This window comes from Berghia stephanieae, chromosome 4 (genome assembly GCF_034508935.2).
Source record: "Berghia stephanieae isolate SIO BIC M18660-M18661 chromosome 4, UCSD_Bste_1.3, whole genome shotgun sequence".
Classification (NCBI taxonomy): Eukaryota; Metazoa; Mollusca; class Gastropoda; order Nudibranchia; family Aeolidiidae; genus Berghia; species Berghia stephanieae.
The window spans coordinates 68567852-68587642 of record NC_088363.1 but is presented as its reverse complement, the minus strand read 5'-3'; the positions used below and the strand labels follow the sequence as shown (position 1 = coordinate 68587642).

At 35.7% G+C, this 19791-nt stretch overlaps 2 protein-coding genes across 5 annotated transcripts in view; one reads left to right on the top strand and one right to left on the bottom strand.

Annotated features, from left to right (window-relative positions):
- Positions 1 to 313: 313 nt before the first annotated feature.
- LOC144971114 (uncharacterized) lies at positions 314 to 17456 on the bottom strand. The gene is made up of 6 exons (XM_078911519.1): positions 17319 to 17456; positions 10940 to 11050; positions 8753 to 8895; positions 7452 to 7582; positions 3187 to 3253; positions 314 to 2505 (listed from the first exon to the last, which is right to left on the bottom strand). Exons 2-6 carry the CDS (start codon positions 11011 to 11013, stop codon positions 2375 to 2377), a joined length of 546 nt encoding a protein of 181 aa, XP_078767645.1. The 5' UTR covers positions 11014 to 11050; positions 17319 to 17456; the 3' UTR covers positions 314 to 2374.
- Positions 17457 to 17491: 35 nt separating this feature from the next.
- LOC144971111 (45 kDa calcium-binding protein-like) overlaps positions 17492 to 19791 on the top strand; it is a 26523-nt gene continuing 24223 nt past the window's right edge. The window contains exon 1 of one of the 4 annotated variants that reach the window (XM_078911511.1): positions 17492 to 17688. The gene's annotated coding sequence lies outside the window, so the exon portion shown is untranslated. The remainder of the gene's footprint in view (positions 17689 to 19791) is intronic. The other 3 variants (XM_078911513.1, XM_078911514.1, XM_078911515.1) reach the window with 3 other exon arrangements.

Below are 19791 nucleotides of genomic sequence, written 5' to 3'. Positions count from 1 at the left end.
TTTGGTAAAAAAGTATGAAACTAATAATGAAATTGGCAATAGAGTAAAGCAAAATTAATGTTGCTTCTCGTCTCATTTATCAATATAATAAGGTACTCATTTTGACATACAGTATTGAGGGCTGATGCACGGTGTATTGTGGTACTTATTGTGAGCATTCTTGAACAAGATATCAACAATACTATAAATCTGTGGACATTAGAATAATATGGTTCGTTGAGAGAATATCTTCTCATTCTTCCACTTTTCCCCCCTTCTTCCCCTATCCCACTTTAAATTAGTGAATAGTTAATGGAAAGAAGGGAAAAAGCTATTTAAATATAATCAGTTTTATTATATATCATATTTATCATGAGTATTTAAACAATCAAAGAATGGTGTCGTTTTCAAAGAACAAAAAGTTCCATGAATCAAAAATGTGTACATCATTAATTTTGTAAGTAAAATGCCGTTAGGACGGATAATTTTATTAAAAAAGTGTTATAAATTTTTTTAATGAATAAAGAAAAAATACATATTATGAACATCAATACATATTCAAATGATCTATCACAGACAAAATGGGTTTTTTATTGGGAGAATATTTATGTATAACTTTAAATCAAAGTCTTTAAAAGGGGTAAACATGAAATTGAATATATCAATTGCGTAAAAAAATGCAACTATTTCATCATTTACTGTAAAATACTGATTACTTAAGTCGAATAGTCCAAATCAACATGGTAGATAAAATAAAAATAAAAATTACATGCATATTACCAAGCTCTGTATCATCCTATGTATTAAAACTGTTTTCTATTAATTTTACTCCAATTTGGTTTAAACTCGTATCCATAATCATATCGCGACTATGATTGTGTCCCTATCCAACAGATAGAGAGAAAAAATTGAGTATATACATTTTCAAAAGTAAAATATTGTCTCTGATTATAAGTATTTTTTCCCATCTTTCATCCCTCAGCTTTCATCGATTAGCTACCTGATATATCTGTCCCCGCGGTTTTTTGCCATTTCAAACGCCAAAATTTGCCATCAAAATAGCAAAATTTGCCAAAAATTTGCCGCTAGTTTCACAAAAATCAAACAATTTAAACCACATGTACGGTAAAAAAATTGACACAAAAAGGGCATTTTGTAGAATATTGATGTCACAACATGTCAACATGAATTTATTTACATTTTGAATAGTTTGAAATAATATTATAATAATAATAATAGTAATAGCCATAAAAAGTAAGTAAGTAAAAAAAGAAGGAAGTAAGCAAAATATTTTATTAACTATTTAGCTTCTTAAAATTTGGGAAATCAAAGTGAACAATCGCATTAAAAAAAATTCAAAATTTGAAAAACTAATTAAGGAGAGGAAAAAAATAACTATTCACAAGGAAAGAGGGACAAAATCCATTATCCAATGGGGGCACATTAAATTTGTATTCTCTACTTACTAGCCAACGTCCGTCTCGTTAGTATGAGGTGTGAAGAGATAGGGGGTAAAATGAAAGGAAATGGGATTATGGGATGAAGGACGCGAGAGCTCTTCAGTAAAAAGCCTAGATTTGTTTGTCCGTTATTTAGTGCCAATTTTGGATGCTAGTGTCTTTTCACAATTTTTCATAGCTTTTGTTGTTGTTTTTTTAAAACAAAAAATCATCAATTTTGCCTAAAAACGTGAAAATTGCGGCTTTTTGTGACCAAATAAAAATGTGCGTCTTTTTGCAGTCAAGCGTGAAATTTGCGGCCGTGAAAAACTGCGGGGACAGATATATATAATAAAGAAAATTAAATTATTTTACAGGAAGTGATAATATGTTCAACGGCAATACATTATAAAAATAAATTAGCAATATTAACTTTGAAAGATTTCCTAAAGACATTCTAGCTACATTTAGCCAAAAATTCACAGTTAAAGGGACATGAATTACTTGCACAATACTCATGGGAGAGAACCACATCAAAACTCAATTAATATAAACATCACCAGATTTGCGGTTATTAAAATAAATGGCAAAAATAAAAAGACGTCCAAAAGACATTGGATAAATAAAGAACATTTTGGTATCAAATTAATATTGTACAGCAAGCAACAAATACTGATAAATCTAGTTAAACAATGCAATACTATTTTATATCAAAGTAGTGCAAGATATTTAAAAAATGAAATGGTTTAGTCTTCAGATAAATACGTTGACATCAATCCAGGACAACGAGCAAAATTAACTGAGCTTCTTTTCCCTAGTATTGTATTAGGTTACATTGTTTTGTTTTTGTTGTTTCTCCCTAAAAAAATCCAATTCAAAATTTTTATGCTGCATTTTCTGCATTGTCCTTCTTAAAATTTGATTCTATTACCATATAAGGCAGTATCTCCCTTGTCTTAAATGTGCCACAAACATGAACAGCACTTGACTGGCTCATAACAGAATCCATCTCTTGCTGGTCGATTCAAGACACAATCCCTTTTGATCACATTGGCAATCCAGAATGGAAAGAGGAGGGCAACGAAGACTGATGAAAAATAGTGGATATATAGGAGATAATAAACATGTGGAATAACAACAAAATGACTAATCTAAATACCTAGAAGCTTATGTAAAATCAATCATATTTTTTTAAAAGTTGAATTAAAGTAAGATGATCCACAATGACAACGAATAATTTGTTTTAAAACTTGATACAAAATCTTAAATAATAATAATATAATAAATAATAATAATAATAATAATAATAATAATAATAATAATAATAATAATAATAATAATATAATAATATAATAAATAATAATAATAATAATAATAATAATAATAATAATAATAATAATAATAATAATAATTAATAATGAGATGAGATGATGATGATGATGATGATGATGATGATGATGATGATGAATGATGATGATGATGATGATGATGATGATGATGATGAATAATAATAATAATAATAATAATAATAATAATAATAATAATAATAATAATAATAATAATAATAATAATAATAATAATAATAATTAATAATAATTAATCATAATAATAACAATAATAATTTCGCCTAAACGCTTAACCCCAAAAATATTACCTCTATGATGATGGCAAAGACAAAAAAAATCCTCAACAGAAGATTGGAATAAAGCCTTTATCATAAATTATTTTAAATATCAAGCCTTTAATAATGTTATGTTAATAAACTTACCTATAGAAACACCTGACAATACTGCTAAACCCAAAGAAATATCATAGAGCTCAGGTGTGCTGTATTGCTGTGTATATACAGATATATAAAGAAAAGTCAGTTCACATCAATACATACAACGCTAATATGATTCCATTTTTCACTTTAAAATAATAGTAAGATGTAGCAGCGCGATTCTCTGAAGAATTTTTTCACAATTTAACTACAGCATGGCTCAGCAGTATGGTCTTTGCTTTGTACCTGAAAGGTACTGAGTTTGACTACCCACAGTGCTGTGTAGCCTTGAGCATGTCACCTCACCCTAGCTCATTTTGCATTGCTGCACTGCGGCTGTTGCCAGTGTTATTCCTGTCTTCCCTTGGAATTAGACCCTAAAGACAAATTTCCTCTTGGGGACGAATAAAGGAAATTTTTAATTATTAATTTTACTGTCATTTTTATGTGCCCGTTGCCTGCATGTAGAGACAAGCCAAACAATTCTTCTCTTAGACTGGGAAAGGCAGATTATTGAGTCCTCGCACTTCAAAGCACAGGTTCGACAAATATTGAGTGTACTCAGTTTGGGTCATAACCAACTCTCATCATACTTTGGTTAAGACAAACATATCAAAGTCTACAGCAATTGCTTTACTCTGGGGAATTAATTTTGACAGTATAAAAATTAAAAGTTTGGGAGCAGGAACTGGTTTAAGATAAAAGACGAAACAGTGCGTGTGAAACAGTGTCCGATAAAGCCTGACATAACACATACATATTGATTGTTTCCTGAGAGATTGGGAGACACAACGATCTTCTTAGAAAATTAATTAATGGGTACTTAATGAGCTACTACTCCCATGCTTGCCCTTGCTCTATATTACTCTGCAGGGCAACATTATAAAAGACTATCAAAAGAATGCATGTATTCCACATGCCAGGAAATACTGGGTTTCCTGAAATAGCCTCTTAACAGGACATGTCAGAACTGCATCAAATATGTGCAAATGGAAACTTGGGAATAGTGATGCCTGCCAGAAGTGTCAGGCAGCTCCAGAGCCAGTGATCATATCATCCTCCACTGTCCAGTAACGAGACTTGCAGGTGTTTATGAAACAGTTCTTAGGGCGAAGGAAGACTTCCAAAGCTGGGTTGATGAAATGAATTTGGAAGTGTAGCTATACGTTACTACTACTACTATTAGATATGAAGTGAATAGAAAAGTGCCAGAAGACAATAGAGAATAAAAAATTTTCGCGGCGGTGGTGGGGTTTGAACCTGCGACCTTATTGGTACGACAACTCCGCCTGGCAGGTGAGAGCGTGGCTCTACCGTGTGAGCTATCCACGAACACAAAAATATTCGTTTCAAACTCAAAGTCATTACTAGATCCCTCTCTCACCCACTTCTTGAGACCGCCGATTCGTTCGTACACCACCATCGCGAATAATTTTGACCAGCAGTTAAGCTTAATAGCCAATATTCTCAACACAAACATATAACATAGAAACGATTGAGACATTGAGTATGCTCCGGTGTATGGGGTGAATTTTTTAATTCAGAAAAGTGAGTGGAGCAGGCACTTATGTTGGTAACAACAAGATATGAAGTGAATAGAAAAGTGCCAGAAGACAATAGAGAATAAAACATTTTCGCGGTGGTGGTGGGGTTTGAACCTGCGACCTTATTGGTACGACAACTCCGCCTGGCAGGTGAGAGCGTGGCTCTACCGTGTGAGCTATCCACGAACACAAAAATATTCGTTTCAAACTCAAAGTCATTACTAGATCCCTCTATCACCCACTTCTTGAGACCGCCGATTCGTTCGTACACCACCATCGCGAATAATTTTGACCAGCAGTTAAGCTTAATAGCCAATATTCTCAACACAAACATATAACATAGAAACGATTGAGACATTGAGTTATTCTCTATTGTCTTCTGGCACTTTTCTATTCACTTCATATCTTGTTGTTACCAACATAAGTGCCTGCTCCACTCACTTTTCTGAATTAAAAAATTCACCCCATACACCGGAGCATACTCAATGTCTCAATCGTTTCTATGTTATATGTTTGTGTTGAGAATATTGGCTATTAAGCTTAACTGCTGGTCAAAATTATTCGCGATGGTGGTGTACGAACGAATCGGCGGTCTCAAGAAGTGGGTGAGAGAGGGATCTAGTAATGACTTTGAGTTTGAAACGAATATTTTTGTGTTCGTGGATAGCTCACACGGTAGAGCCACGCTCTCACCTGCCAGGCGGAGTTGTCGTACCAATAAGGTCGCAGGTTCAAACCCCACCACCGCCGCGAAAATTTTTTATTCTCTATTGTCTTCTGGCACTTTTCTATTCACTTCATATCTTGTTGTTACCAACATAAGTGCCTGCTCCACTCACTTTTCTGAATTAAAAAATTCACCCCATACACCGGAGCATACTCAATGTCTCAATCGTTTCTATGTTATATGTTTGTGTTGAGAATATTGGCTATTAAGCTTAACTGCTGGTCAAAATTATTCGCGATGGTGGTGTACGAACGAATCGGCGGTCTCAAGAAGTGGGTGAGAGAGGGATCTAGTAATGACTTTGAGTTTGAAACGAATATTTTTGTGTTCGTGGATAGCTCACACGGTAGAGCCACGCTCTCACCTGCCAGGCGGAGTTGTCGTACCAATAAGGTCGCAGGTTCAAACCCCACCACCGCCGCGAAAATTTTTTATTCTCTATTGTCTTCTGGCACTTTTCTATTCACTTCATATCTTGTTGTTACCAACATAAGTGCCTGCTCCACTCACTTTTCTGAATTAAAAAATTCACCCATACACCGGAGCATACTCAATGTCTCAATCGTTTCTATGTTATATGTTTGTGTTGAGAATATTGGCTATTAAGCTTAACTGCTGGTCAAAATTATTCGCGATGGTGGTGTACGAACGAATCGGCGGTCTCAAGAAGTGGGTGAGAGAGGGATCTAGTAATGACTTTGAGTTTGAAACGAATATTTTTGTGTTCGTGGATAGCTCACACGGTAGAGCCACGCTCTCACCTGCCAGGCGGAGTTGTCGTACCAATAAGGTCGCAGGTTCAAACCCCACCACCGCCGCGAAAATTTTTTATTCTCTATTGTCTTCTGGCACTTTTCTATTCACTTCATATCTTGTTGTTACCAACATAAGTGCCTGCTCCACTCACTTTTCTGAATTACTACTACTATTGTAGACAGTGGTGGGAGCTGCCTGAAGACTGGGATCATGAAAATACTAACGAAAGAGTGAAAATGGAGAGGCTTCGGATGGGAACAATAATGTATTGTTCCTATCCAAAGCCTCTTTATTATCACTCTTTTGTTAATATTACTACTACTATTACTCTGCAGGGGAATACCTCATGGTTGGGTAGAAGCAATAATGTCGGGAAGGCATATGATGCATTCTGTAAATCAATCCACATAGTGGCGGGAATACTCTTGTTCACACCCAGAGAATGGGGTCTTGTTCTGACAGCAATCCAGCCCCTAATATCTAGTGAGAGTTTATGATTCGGGTTTGATTTAAAAACAAAAAATAGAGAAGAAGACAGCATTGCCAGATGAAGTCCTAAATTTCCTGAGTCTAGAAGGGGCAGCAAATAATATGAGATGGAGATTTGCTTGCCAAAATAAAATCCCCTGGAGTGTTGTCTGCTAGGAACTGGGAGGGAAGCCTCTCTGATTCCATACAAGTAAAAGTCACTGAGTGATGGCCACATGGCGTGTGTAGGCCCTAGAGGCACTCTACCCTTGCATGTGTGAAAAAAAAATATATGAGCAAAAAGAACATATAACAGCTTTAAAAAGAACAGATTACTTTAAATAGAATGTTTCAGGCCTAACATTTTTTCAGTGTAATAAAATAATTCTTCCTTTTACTTTTAAGGATAGATTTTCCGACACGTTTTTAACCTGACTGGACTTGTATGAAGTATTATTGTTTTGTTTTTCTTGTTGGCTAAAGAAGGATTTTGAGCCAAAAAATGTTTCCATATCAAATATTTTGTTCTTGTTTGAAGCTGTTATACTCATTTTTGTCCAATCCTTATAACAGTCTGCAGCCTCAAGAAGCTCGATATTTATCTGATCATGATAATTATCATATTTACAACTATTTTAATTTTTGACGACAATATTGAAAGATTGATGGAATGAATTCCAAATATAAGATCATCCTTTTTAAAAGTCAATTTCCATTAACATGACAGATAATGGTTTTAAGATCAAAATGATTTGTAAAGAAAATGCACAACTTACACAATCTTCTGATTTGGACACGAGAATGCACTGTGCCATTCCTGTTGCGCATGTAACTAGTCCAAAGAGGTGGAAGGCAACTTTGAGTTGTCTTGGGACAGGAACCATAGTTACAAAAAGGAATGTGAAACCTGTTTGATGAAACAAAAATGTTTCTTAAATCATAAAATCTCAGAGCTTAGGTATATTTCCTTAAAAATCGAAATCCTAACTGTCAAAAAAATAACTAAACAAATTAATCTCTACAATGCACACAGCATGCTAGTAAATAAGGTTCTGAGTGACAAATTAGGGAGGAAGAACTGGTGTATGATAAACATCTAAAAGAATGTGTATGAAACAGTGCCAGACATAACAGAGAGGCAAATGCAAGAAAAATAATATCCCAAAAAAATCAACCTCGCTGAAGAGGCAGGCTGATTTTTTGGGATGGCTTTTTTCTTGGTTTTTCTCTCTCTGCTTTATCCGACACTGTTTTATACACATTTTTTCAGATCCTTATAAAGCAGTTCTAAATTTTACTTGCATTAGGGAAAAATTGTAATTTTGAGGCTAATTTTGGTGGGAAAAAAGGGTTATACGCTTCTCAGAAGGTTGTGGTATTTCTACATTGCATTGGTGACTGTTGATGTGAAATGTAATTCATTTATATTATATTTGTTTCGTTATTGGATTTTCGGTGCTTCATCATTCAAAGTTCAATAAAATTTGTAAAACAAAGTTTAATGTCTCGCATCACATTTTTACACTTATTCCATAAGCCGGGAGATAAAGGGTATCCTTATTAGTAAAATTGTGGATAATTCATTTCCGCAAGTCTAATTTGTAATACAGGACACAATATGAAATTATCAAATAGGTACCTTTTGAACATTCATGTTCACATTTTGTTGTTATGTTTTTTTTTTCAATTCCAACTATGTTGATAATTACTATAAAGAAGTCCTTTTAACGCCATGTACCCATGGAGCAGGAGTTTATCTCATTTCCTGTAGTGTTACACGAAGAGTAAAAATTGTTTCCTATCCTTTAGATTCACACACACTCACACATACACAGAAATCTACTGCTATCTTCATTTTGTGAGTTCATAAAGACTTGCACTGCGGACAATCAACCTTTAACAACTGATACTATCCTGTAGGCCTGATGCCATACTCTCCATACAAAATATTTAAAACTATTTGGAGTTAGAAAGAACACTCTCCTCAAAGACACACAGACACACACTAAGCTCATCTACTTTCTATTAAGTTGTTATATACACTGTTGAATAAAACGTAAAACAAACTCTTTTTTACCAATTACAAAGAAAGTGAAGATTATAGAGAGGATAAGGAATTCCAACAGGGGCTCAGGGCACCATCGTTTAGTCTTTTCCAAGGAGAGCACATAAATCTGAGGAATTATGAGACCCAAGGTAATAATTACTGTCACCACGGTTCTGAAATGATAAAAAAAAAAAAAAAAAATGAAACAAAACATAATCAATAAGAGAATGTGATGTTCAACTACATTTAATAATGAGAAATAAAGGTAAAGAGCAGTTCAAAATGAAAAGAGAATGAAAATATCATCATATCAACCCGGGATCAAATAAACCAGTAGATTTATGACCATTCAAAACATGGAATTGGTGACACACCTTCAAACATGCTCGGACAAACATAGCTAGTTGTTTATAAACAATAACGTGAATGAAATCGACTTCTCTTTGGTAATTGTTGTTGTTTTTATACCACCAAATGGGTGACAAGTTATCACACAATTTTCTTGATCATATTATAAATGTTTAAGTTTACACACCGTTTTCTGTGTTGTTAGTTCCATTTATCAAGCGGTAGAACAGTGGGTATTTTACTTAGACACATAGCATAGATAGTAAAACCTGTGTAGTTCGCAATGTTTACCAATCACTGCCATTGTTTACATTATGACGACTGTCTGAGAGGCGTGGTTATGAACCCTTCCACTAAGTGTCTATTGATATGACACCCACCACATGGCTTGGATATAGAGGAGTCACACTAGCCACTGAGCTATCCAGCTATCAATAAATCTATGACACAAAAGATTTTAGGTAGTCAGGAATTCAGTAGATATTTTCATGTACATAAATAGGTTGAGAATATAGTTTTGTTCTTGGTTTTTTAAATTTTTTTATTTTAACCTTTCACAGCTGGGGTTTAATTTTACTTTAATCTGAGCTTATCATTTTCAACAAGAGCAGGAAAAGTGCTGCTATCGGCCGGTCACATCATTCTTACCATTCTCTTAATGAAGATAGATTTATACTTATAATAAGATAAATAATGAGAATAATTATGAATTGAAAAAAAGAAAAGAATGTCTTTTAAAGGATTAATTATGCTTCCTTCAGCTTCTCTTAGCCTTTTACCAACAATAGGTCAGTTAAAAGTGATAAATTTTGAATATACCAATGCTTTCAACACTCTTGCGTAATAAACCTCCACAAGCTAGAACCAGAATCAAGGAAACCAATAACAAGGAACCCAGAAAATAATGATTAAGCAATATAACTAGGCGAATAAAGAAAATGGCAATAAAATGATGCCTTCATTAAACAAGTTTCTAGAGGGTTGTCATAATGATTAAATTTCTTCCAAAAGCCGTACAAAATCCATCAGAGAAAATAGAGCCCAATTTCATTTGACTTGACACAATATCATTAAGTACTGATACAGACGTAATATCTAACAAAGACTATAGTACTTATTTCACACCATAGGCACGTTGCGTAATGTGTATTAAGTAGCATAGTCACAAAATAAAATTGCTAGCTTGTTTAGGTGGTATAGATATTCCTGAAAAAATGTACGTAACTGATATACACTCAAGTATGGATTCCTCAAATACAATTTCCTTGAACTCATACGAATGTCCCAAATTTTTTTCAGAATTATTCTTTGTACACTGTTTCCTCCAACTAAGGTTTTCTTAAACTTTTTTGCATGCCCTGAGGAATTTGAGGAAACCTTGCTCAAGTGTATTAAAAATGTAACGAAAACCAAATCAAATAGTAATGGGATAAGGATGCCAGATAATAGATAGACAAAAAGGTGTTTTGAATGGCAACTGTGGACAACAAAAATATTGAGGAGACAGAGAAAGCACTGGAAAAATGACATTCAGCAGTATGCCCGTGCAAATGGTATGGACTATATGCCCATTATGCTAAATGGAGGTCTGTTGGAGGATTACTCCTTGTAATGAAGGACATAGCCAAGGTGACAGGGAAACTAACCCAGAAAACAGGAATTTGCATTCATTAATTGACTAATTATGCTAATTTTTGCGATCAGCCCATGCTATATTATCACCTGTAACATCATTCATAATAACAATTCATTACCAATCAAAATTGCAATCCTCACCATTAGCAAACTGCAAAAATAGCATTATCATAAACAAACATTTTCTAATCAAATAAGCAAGCAGTGCAATTTACAAAGCATATATATATTTACATTTTTACTCTGTTGCTGGGAGGAAACCACCTCACGAGATGAAAGATGGCATGGGCCCACAAATAATACCACATCTTTTCTTCTTTTCTTAGGGATTGGCTGGTGGTTGACCTGAATACATTATTAATACAAATATGAAAAGATTAACGTATAAATCAAACCTTTACAATTAACAGACTGATATACATAATAAATGAGGAAGACAATGAGTAAATTCATTGAGGGTAAATAATAAAATATTGCATTATAATATTTAACAAACATTTTTAATTTCTGACAGAAAACACTCTCTCAGTCATACACACACACACACACACACACCCACACACACACACACACACACACACACACACACACACACACACACACACACACACACACACACACACAGAGTGGTGTCATCTGGGGTGAGCTGAAAGGCTAACATGTCAAATCATACATAGCGAGAGTGAATTTTTAAAATCTTAAATGAAAATTTAAAAAATACATGTTCCATGCCCATAGATATTTTTACGTTCATGTCCATGCCCAATCAAAAAATGTACAACATACACGCTGAGGAAAAATAAAATCAATATATCACCAAAAGCTATCAGTAGAGCAAATAGAAATGACTAATGAAGACTGATGAGGAATTATCCAAAAAATAAATGGGTAAATATAAATATTAATATGGAAAGTGCATTTCCACAAATTTACCATGCCCCATGCCAAATGTATCCAAGTTTCAATGTCTTACTGAACAAACTACCTGTCAAGCGCCCTTTAAGTAATACCACTCATACAATATTTGCAACTGCCTATGGTCAAATATTCATTTGCACCTGAATTGAGCGGGAGTTGTTTGAAAAGTACCTGACCCAACGGAAAGGGAAAGAGTTTTTTCAACAATCTGGTCACTTATCATTGCTTTGTTTTTGTGACAGAAAACATTTTACAGCTAAGCCACTATTACCTTTAGCCACTCATTAATAGATCTAGAGTTTAGATTTCTTTCATGAAAAAAGATCAGTGAAAGAAGTAGTCTGAGAAAAGATTTAAAGTCTTTTGGGCACTTCGAATCAGGCCGTAGTTGAGTATTTGGAATGGGACCTTTTCATGTTTGGAATAAAATATTTATGAATTTCTACACCACACGCCATTTTTAATGGTGTCATATACTTCAAAAGGAATATCTGTCGATAATTATATTTGAATCAAAATCCATTCCATGACAACTAAAAAAATTAAAGGTACGATTCGGTAGTTAGTGCACATCTAAATGAATCAAATGTAGTAGCTTCATAATTAAAGTTAATCGCTAAACTTGTCCAGTGGGGATAGCATCAGGTTATGGCTCTACAAAACAACATGTTCTCCACATTTTTCTTGTGACTACAATTTGTCCTGCATTTAGGGAGGAGACCTAGAACCATCTCAGTAGTACTCCTGATGATACTGGGATTGTTGATGGTATTTTCTTTTTGGGTACACTAGAACTAGAAAGCTATCCAGGAATATGAAATAGGATGTGCCCTCCATAAATCCCACTTCAACCAGTGGTCAGCTTATCGAGAAGCTGTCCAGTGGGAAAACTTTCAGTCACAGATTTTGAGCTTTTACTTTTTGCAATGGTAGAATTCGGAAAGTAAAATGATCATAAGTTGGAACTGTTTTATCTTCTTCTTCTCCTTTCAGTTTATCCCGCATTTTGCAGGGTTGCCATAATGAACGCCACATCTCCATGCATCTCGGTTCAGAACATCATCTTCCTCCAGGCCCAGTTCTTTCATATCATCCTTTACCTTATCCAACTGTCTAGTCTTTGGGCATCCCGTTTTTCTCTTTCCTGCTAATTGTAAGTCCAATACTTTCCTTCCCACATACTCCCTCTCTCGTCTCTTTACATGTCCGAATCATTTCAATCTATCTTCTCTCATCTTTATTGATACATTCTTCACTTCAGTCAACATTCGAATTCATTCATTTCTCACTTTATCTTTTCTTGTCCAGCCAAGAGACCATCTCAACATCCTCATTTCTGCCACCTCAACCTTTTTATCTTGTTTCATTGTTGTAGCTGTTGTCTCTAGTCCATATAACATTGCTGGTCTTACAACTGTTGTATAATTTTTCCCGTTCAGCTTTGTGGAAATTCATTTGTCAAACATAACTCCAGTTACCTTCCTCCAAGTCCTCAACCCTCCAGTTCCTTTTCCGCCTCATCTTTTGTATCATTCAAAAGTGCTACGTCATCCGCATTCATCATGTTCCATGGTGCCTCTCGCCGAATGGGTTCTGTTAGAACTAGTGCCGCGCTGAGGACCGGTCCTTGGACCGGTCCCACGGTCTTTTAGCTGTGAACCGGGGATCGGTCCCAGAGTGAAGACCGGCGGCGGTCCTCACTTCTTATCACCTTTCAACTAGTGCCGCGCTGAAGACCGGTCTGATCACCTTCGGTCTCGCGCCATAGCCTACTACTTCCCCAGCGATTCGTTGCCATCGGTTGCCTATCTTCCACCAATCACCACCCATCCCACTTAATTAATCGCACCCACCCCCCTTTGCCATACACTAAACGACACAGACGACCATACAGGCAGACGACCACCAACCTTCACTCCGCAAACCGCCCTTTCGTGTGTGAGATGGGGGGAACAGGAGGCGCACGCCTTGGACGATTCCATTATACGGGGTAAATTTCAAAATTTACTACACCATAATGATCGCAATGACAATGATCTATGGTGAAGGCATGGCCCCTCTTCTCTAATGGGTTATTGTTTGAAATGTATGTGACTACTAAAGATGTGTGTGTTTGTGTGTGTGTGTGTGTGTGTGTGTGTGTGTGTGTGTGTGTGTGTGTCGAACCTAGCAAGTAGCAAATCCGATTCTTTGTTTTCTTTTGTCCATCTCTTGTCACCACTCCTTTCTATCGCAGTGTTGTCATTTAAAATAATACAATTATATTAAAATTTCGTTTGGTGTTTTTACTAATCAAATAATATGAGTTTCATTAGTTTCTTCCTTCCAAAAAAAAAAAACAGTTATAACGTCTGAATTTTAAAAAAGTCCAATAGAATATTTGGGGACCCCGATAGCTCAGTTGATAGAGCACTCTCTTTATACGCAAAGGGCCAGAGATCGGGTGCAGTCGAGTTTTTTCTAAATCCCTGTCTACTCAGCAATGAATGGGTAGCTGAGTTTGTTAGATCTGGCGAAAAGTCACCATCGACCCCTCTTATTACCTCATCCACCCCCTCTTATTATAACTTCACGTCTCTCTCTTACTCTTCAATGCTCGCTGCCCTCTAATGTGTGTGTGTGTGGGGGGGGGGGGGGGGGGGGGGTAGGAGTTGCGTGTGTGTATCAACGCCACGAACAACTCGATCAACGCCTTGGGCGATGCCATTATCTCCGTTAATGGGGATAAATTTCAAATTTTATTAAATTATCGAAGTAACAATGAAGTACGGTGAGCAAATAAAGAAGGCATCACCCCTCTTCTCTAATTAGGTTACAATTTGAAATGAGTGTGACTACTCCGTGTGTTTTACTCCTGTAGACCACGGTTTTCATCGTGTAGCGGTCTTTAACGGTTCAAGAATGAACGATCCCACGGTCTCAAAGGTCAAACGGTTCGAATTTCCAACAGTCTCTCAGGAATGTTCAATGTCGAAAAGGACCGGTCCTTGCGGTCTTCATTTCCCAAGGACCGTAGGACCGTGGTCCTTAAGCTTGCCAAGGACTGCCCCGCGGTAGAACATCCATTACTATTGCAAACAGCAGTGGGCTGAGAGCAGATCCCTGGTGTAATACAACTCTTTGATTAAATGGACCAGTTGAGCCAACAGCTGTCCTTACCGCTGTCTTGTTTCCTTTGTACATATCTTGGATAACATATATTTCTGTTACCACCTTTGCTCTTATACAGTGCCACATTTCTTCTTTTGGTACCCTATCATATACTTTCTCTAGGTCAATGAACACACAATGTAATACTCTTTGCTTTTCTCTATGCTTCTCTTTGGTCACTTTTAGAGCAAATATAGCATCCGTTGTACTTTTACCAGCAACAAATCCAAACTGTTCTTCACTTATGTCTACATCTTTTCTAATCCTATTATTTATTAATCTTTCCCATATCTTCATTGTATGGCTCATTAACTTGATGCATCTCCTTTATTTTTGTATATGGGAATCAACATCCTTTTTGTCCATTCTTCTGGCATTTTCTTTTTCTGTAAGATGTTGTTGAATAACCATACCAGGAAGTTTAACTGCACCTCCAAGTGATTTCCAGTCCTGATGGTATCTCATCTGGTCCAATTGCTTTCCCCCCTTTCATCTTGCGCACTGCATCCCACACCTCGTTCTTGCTTAACTCCTCTACTATCTTCTCTTTAGGTTGTATAACTGCACTTCTCTCCCTGTCGTTCTCTTCATTCATGAGGTGTTCGTAGTAATGTCTTCCATCTTTGGAACTGATTTATCCTATATCAAAAATCAATTTTTTTCCTCTCAAGATTGGTGCTGATACTGTATAGACTGAACCGGTACAAAGATAGAGAAGCAAAAAACAAAACAAAAAACAAACAACCCTTCCTCCAAAAATACAACACCCCCACCCCCCAAAAAAAACCAAAACAAAACTAAAAACAATAAAAATAAAATAAAATAAAATAAAGTAAAAAACAAAACAAACAACAACCCCAAAGAAGAACAATTCAGAAGGGTTAGATTAGTGATTATAACTCACACTCTTGAAACCAATGTCATATGAAAGACATGGCAACACTGATTACAAAACAGTTTGAATTTTGTTTCTATCTTGATTATGAAATGTAGTAACGACAGTTCAAAGTCTAAAATTTCAGACTGATTTTTACCCCAAAATTACCATTGGAAAGTTGTGACTGAAATCACGTGCCGTTAATAAAAATGGTTAAAACAGTCAATATGGAGTTCTTATTAAAAGATTGTATACCAAAATGTTTGTCTTATCGAGGACAATGCATATACATTAATAAAAAGGAAGATACAACTTTCAAAATAACGTATTATTACATAATATGACGCAAATGATACATAATTAAAAAATCGGCTAGACATAAGAAAAATAATTTGCTATATATCACTTTTGGATTTATCCCCAATATCTCACTGAAACAATTGCAAATAATTCCCCTCTTTGATTTAATACATAGAATAAAGAAGGGTTTGAGACAGTATTTAAATGAAATGACATAATGGGTTTATTTTTACCTCTGGGAATTTAATTGCATAAATAAAAAGGCAGAATGAAAAAGTTCAACTAAATTGAAAAGGATTCACACAAAGGCAGTTTCTCTATTTTAGTTGGAAGGAAAGTTCTGATTAAAAAAAAAAAAAAAACTCTGCTAAAAACCACTTTGGGTTTATTGCTATTACATTTGGACTGACAATAAATATAATTCTATCCCCTCTCCCCCCTTCTCTCTCAATGTATGGATCGTCAAGATTTATAACTAATAGAACTTTAGAATGTGAATACAAATGATAACAAATATATCTAAACATATGGGAAATACGCTTGATGACTTGATGGAAAATGAAATAAAATTAAGTCAATTGGTATTTTAAAAATGTCGATATGATTAATATTGGATTTTACAAGAAAAGAAATATAGGCCTACGAACTTTTAAAATAATAACTATAAAATTCCCATATAAAAGTAGGAAAGTATGTATTCAAAATAAAAACATCAATAATTGTACTGAAAATAATATGGACTAAATTAAAAATAACAAATAACTAAATCAAAAGATATCGATATAAATATCAATATCGTCGGGCAACCATGATGAGAAGATAAAAAGTTAAAAAGTGTCTGCCCATAGATATAAATAGAGCCCTGGAATTTGGCATGAAACATTTTGGATTCTATTCTAAAAACAAGCGTTTTTATTTTAAAAACACACGCTGTAAATTAAAATAAAAAATAAACGCATTTGAAAATTGCCAAATTTTAACTTCATATAACTCCTGAAATTTTTGATGGATTTTTCGTTACTTGGCACCATAAATCAATAAATCATAAAAGGAAATTGAAAGACGAAAATAATGATACCAAAATATCTGCGATATTCCTCTTTATAATGACAATGAAGTTATGCATCTTTAATTGAATCCCCCCCCCCCATAAACGCGAACGGCAATTTCTAGTCACAAATTTCTTATGGCTTAGTTGGGTCACAATTTGACTCCCATTGCTCCAGCTTTAAACTGAACTGAACTGCCTAAGTCTAAGACTAAGTAAGAGTTAGTTTGAGAGGCATCGGTTAATAAGGTGCGAAGTCCTTGCCGCCATCTTGCTTTGTTTATAGGAGATAATGGCCAGATGGTTTATATCTTTTTTACCTAAAGTTATAGTGAGATATTCTTCCCAGGACTATTCAATTTTTTATGATTTGTCTAAGTGTATGTCGAATGAAGTAGATATCCAAACATCAATATCCTCATTGTTTACATTGGATTCAAGATGGCTGGAAACAAAAGAGCGAGCAAAGGAGAGAGAAAGATCTTCCGGTTCCGTTGTCAACATTGACTGTCAACTGATTGAAATGTTGCCTATTGCCACATCTTCCTACTAACCATTGTTGATATATCACTGTGATTCACCGATTGTCTAGGATATAATATTCTGTGATTGATATTACCTGAACACACCGAGAACAGGCACTGGACTCATCACGTCGGTAAAAACATACTCAAGTTGGGACCACAGTCGGTAGATAGTTTTATATAGAAAAATAAATACGATTTTAAATTTAAAGTTAATAAAGCTGCTATTTTCACCGTACGGTGATAATAGCCTGACCGTGTGTAGGAGGCTATTTTCACCGTACGGTAATATCTTGGTGAACGATTTTCACCGTACGATGATGATAGTGTGGGAGACTTTTTTCACCGTCCCGTAATATTATGGTGGACGATTTGCAGTTCAGTGTACGGTGATAATAGTGTGGGAGACTTTATTCATCGTACCATAATATCTTGGTGGACGATTTTCACCGTACGGTGATAATAGTGTGGGAGATTTTTCACCGTACGGTAATATCTTGGTGGACGATTTTCACCGTATGGTGATAATGGTGTGGAAGGCTACGATGTTCAGTGTACGGTGATAATAGTGCGAGAGACTACATATATTCATTATAATGGTGTGGAAAGCTATATTCATCGTACGGTGATAATAGTGTGGGAGACGATTTTCATCTTCGGTGAAAATAGCCTGACACACTATTTTCACCGTACGGTGATAATGGTGTGGAAGGCTATATTCAGTGTACGGTGATAATAATAGTGTGGGAGACTATATTCACTATTACTATAACGGTGTGGCAGGCTATATTCACTGTACGGTGATAATAGTGTGGAAGTACGGTGATAATAGTGTGGGAGACTTATTTTCGCCGTACGTTAATATCTTGGTGGACGATTTTCACCGTATGGTTAAAATAGCCTGACACACTATTTTCACCGTACGGTGATAATGGTATCTTGGTAGTTAACAAACTTCGCGGCGTTTGTATGTGTTGAACCCATGACCTCAAGAAGTCCGGGGTAGCGGCTCAAGATAGACATAGAGATTGAAATCACTATTTCTCGAGTTGTGAATAGCTCATACTCGTACAGTAGAGCCACGCCCTCCCCGGCCAGGTGTCGTTGTTGTACCAGAAAGGTCGCGGGTTCGAGACCCTATCGCCACCACGAAATTGGAAAGCTTCATCGGTAACTGTAACCAATTCTGAATCCGCCATCCCGCCTGTATTATTATAGCTTTGGGAGGCCTTCTTCTGTAAGCTCATCATGCCAAATATTCGTTCCTAAGAAAAAATACAACCTAGTACCTTTAACTATCCCTAAAAGGAAAAAAAAAACAAAACAAAAACAACCCTAGGACTGCTTTGCACAGCCTTTCAATACCTCACAAATCAAAATGGCGGCTGAGAATCAAAACAATGGTCAAATTAGGAAATTTTTGACTTTCACAAATCTATCACTATCAATGTTTGTTCTATATGATGACAAATTGAATAAATATACGTCTGACAAAAGGTCCAAAATGAAAATACAAATTGAAAGAAATGCTATAACGAGGAGCTTTCGGGAGGCCTCCCTTGTTCTCGGCAAACTTTTTCTTTTTTTTACCTGGTCTGCACACAGGAAGAAAATGATGTCGGGTCGAATTCTAATGGTCTGGATGCAGAGGCACATACGTCACAGTTAGTATCCTGGCTTCTGATTGGCTAATACATACAGTGAAAATAGTCTGTCAGGCTATTATCACCGTACGGTGAAAATAGCCTAAAACACTGTGGCGTTTTTATGCACCTCCTGCGTGACGGAGGTGTATAAAAATGATCCGTTAAGATACACCGTCAATGGAGGTGCATAAAAACACTACGTTTTAATTTTATAATAAAAAAAAAGAGAATACACGTTTGTTTTTTTACTTTGACTTTACTTATCTACTTTTACTTTTGGTACGTTTACTTTTAGGCCTGTGTAAGTGTAGATAGACGTCTAGTGTAACATCCACTTATGATTATGATTACCTTACTTTTAGATCTAAGGTAAACGGTCCAAAGTTATGATGATTTAACTGCTCAAAATTTACTATTGCAAAAAGCTCAAAATCTTTGACTGAGAATTCCCCCCACTACTCTACTACTACTACTACTACTACTACTACTACTACTACTACTACTACTACTACTTCTACTACTACAGTACAGCCAGCCTCCTCCCGGTCTCGATAAGTCGGATAAGCTGACTACTGATTTAAACGGGACTTTAACTTTAGTAAGAGAAATGAGGGTTGGTCATG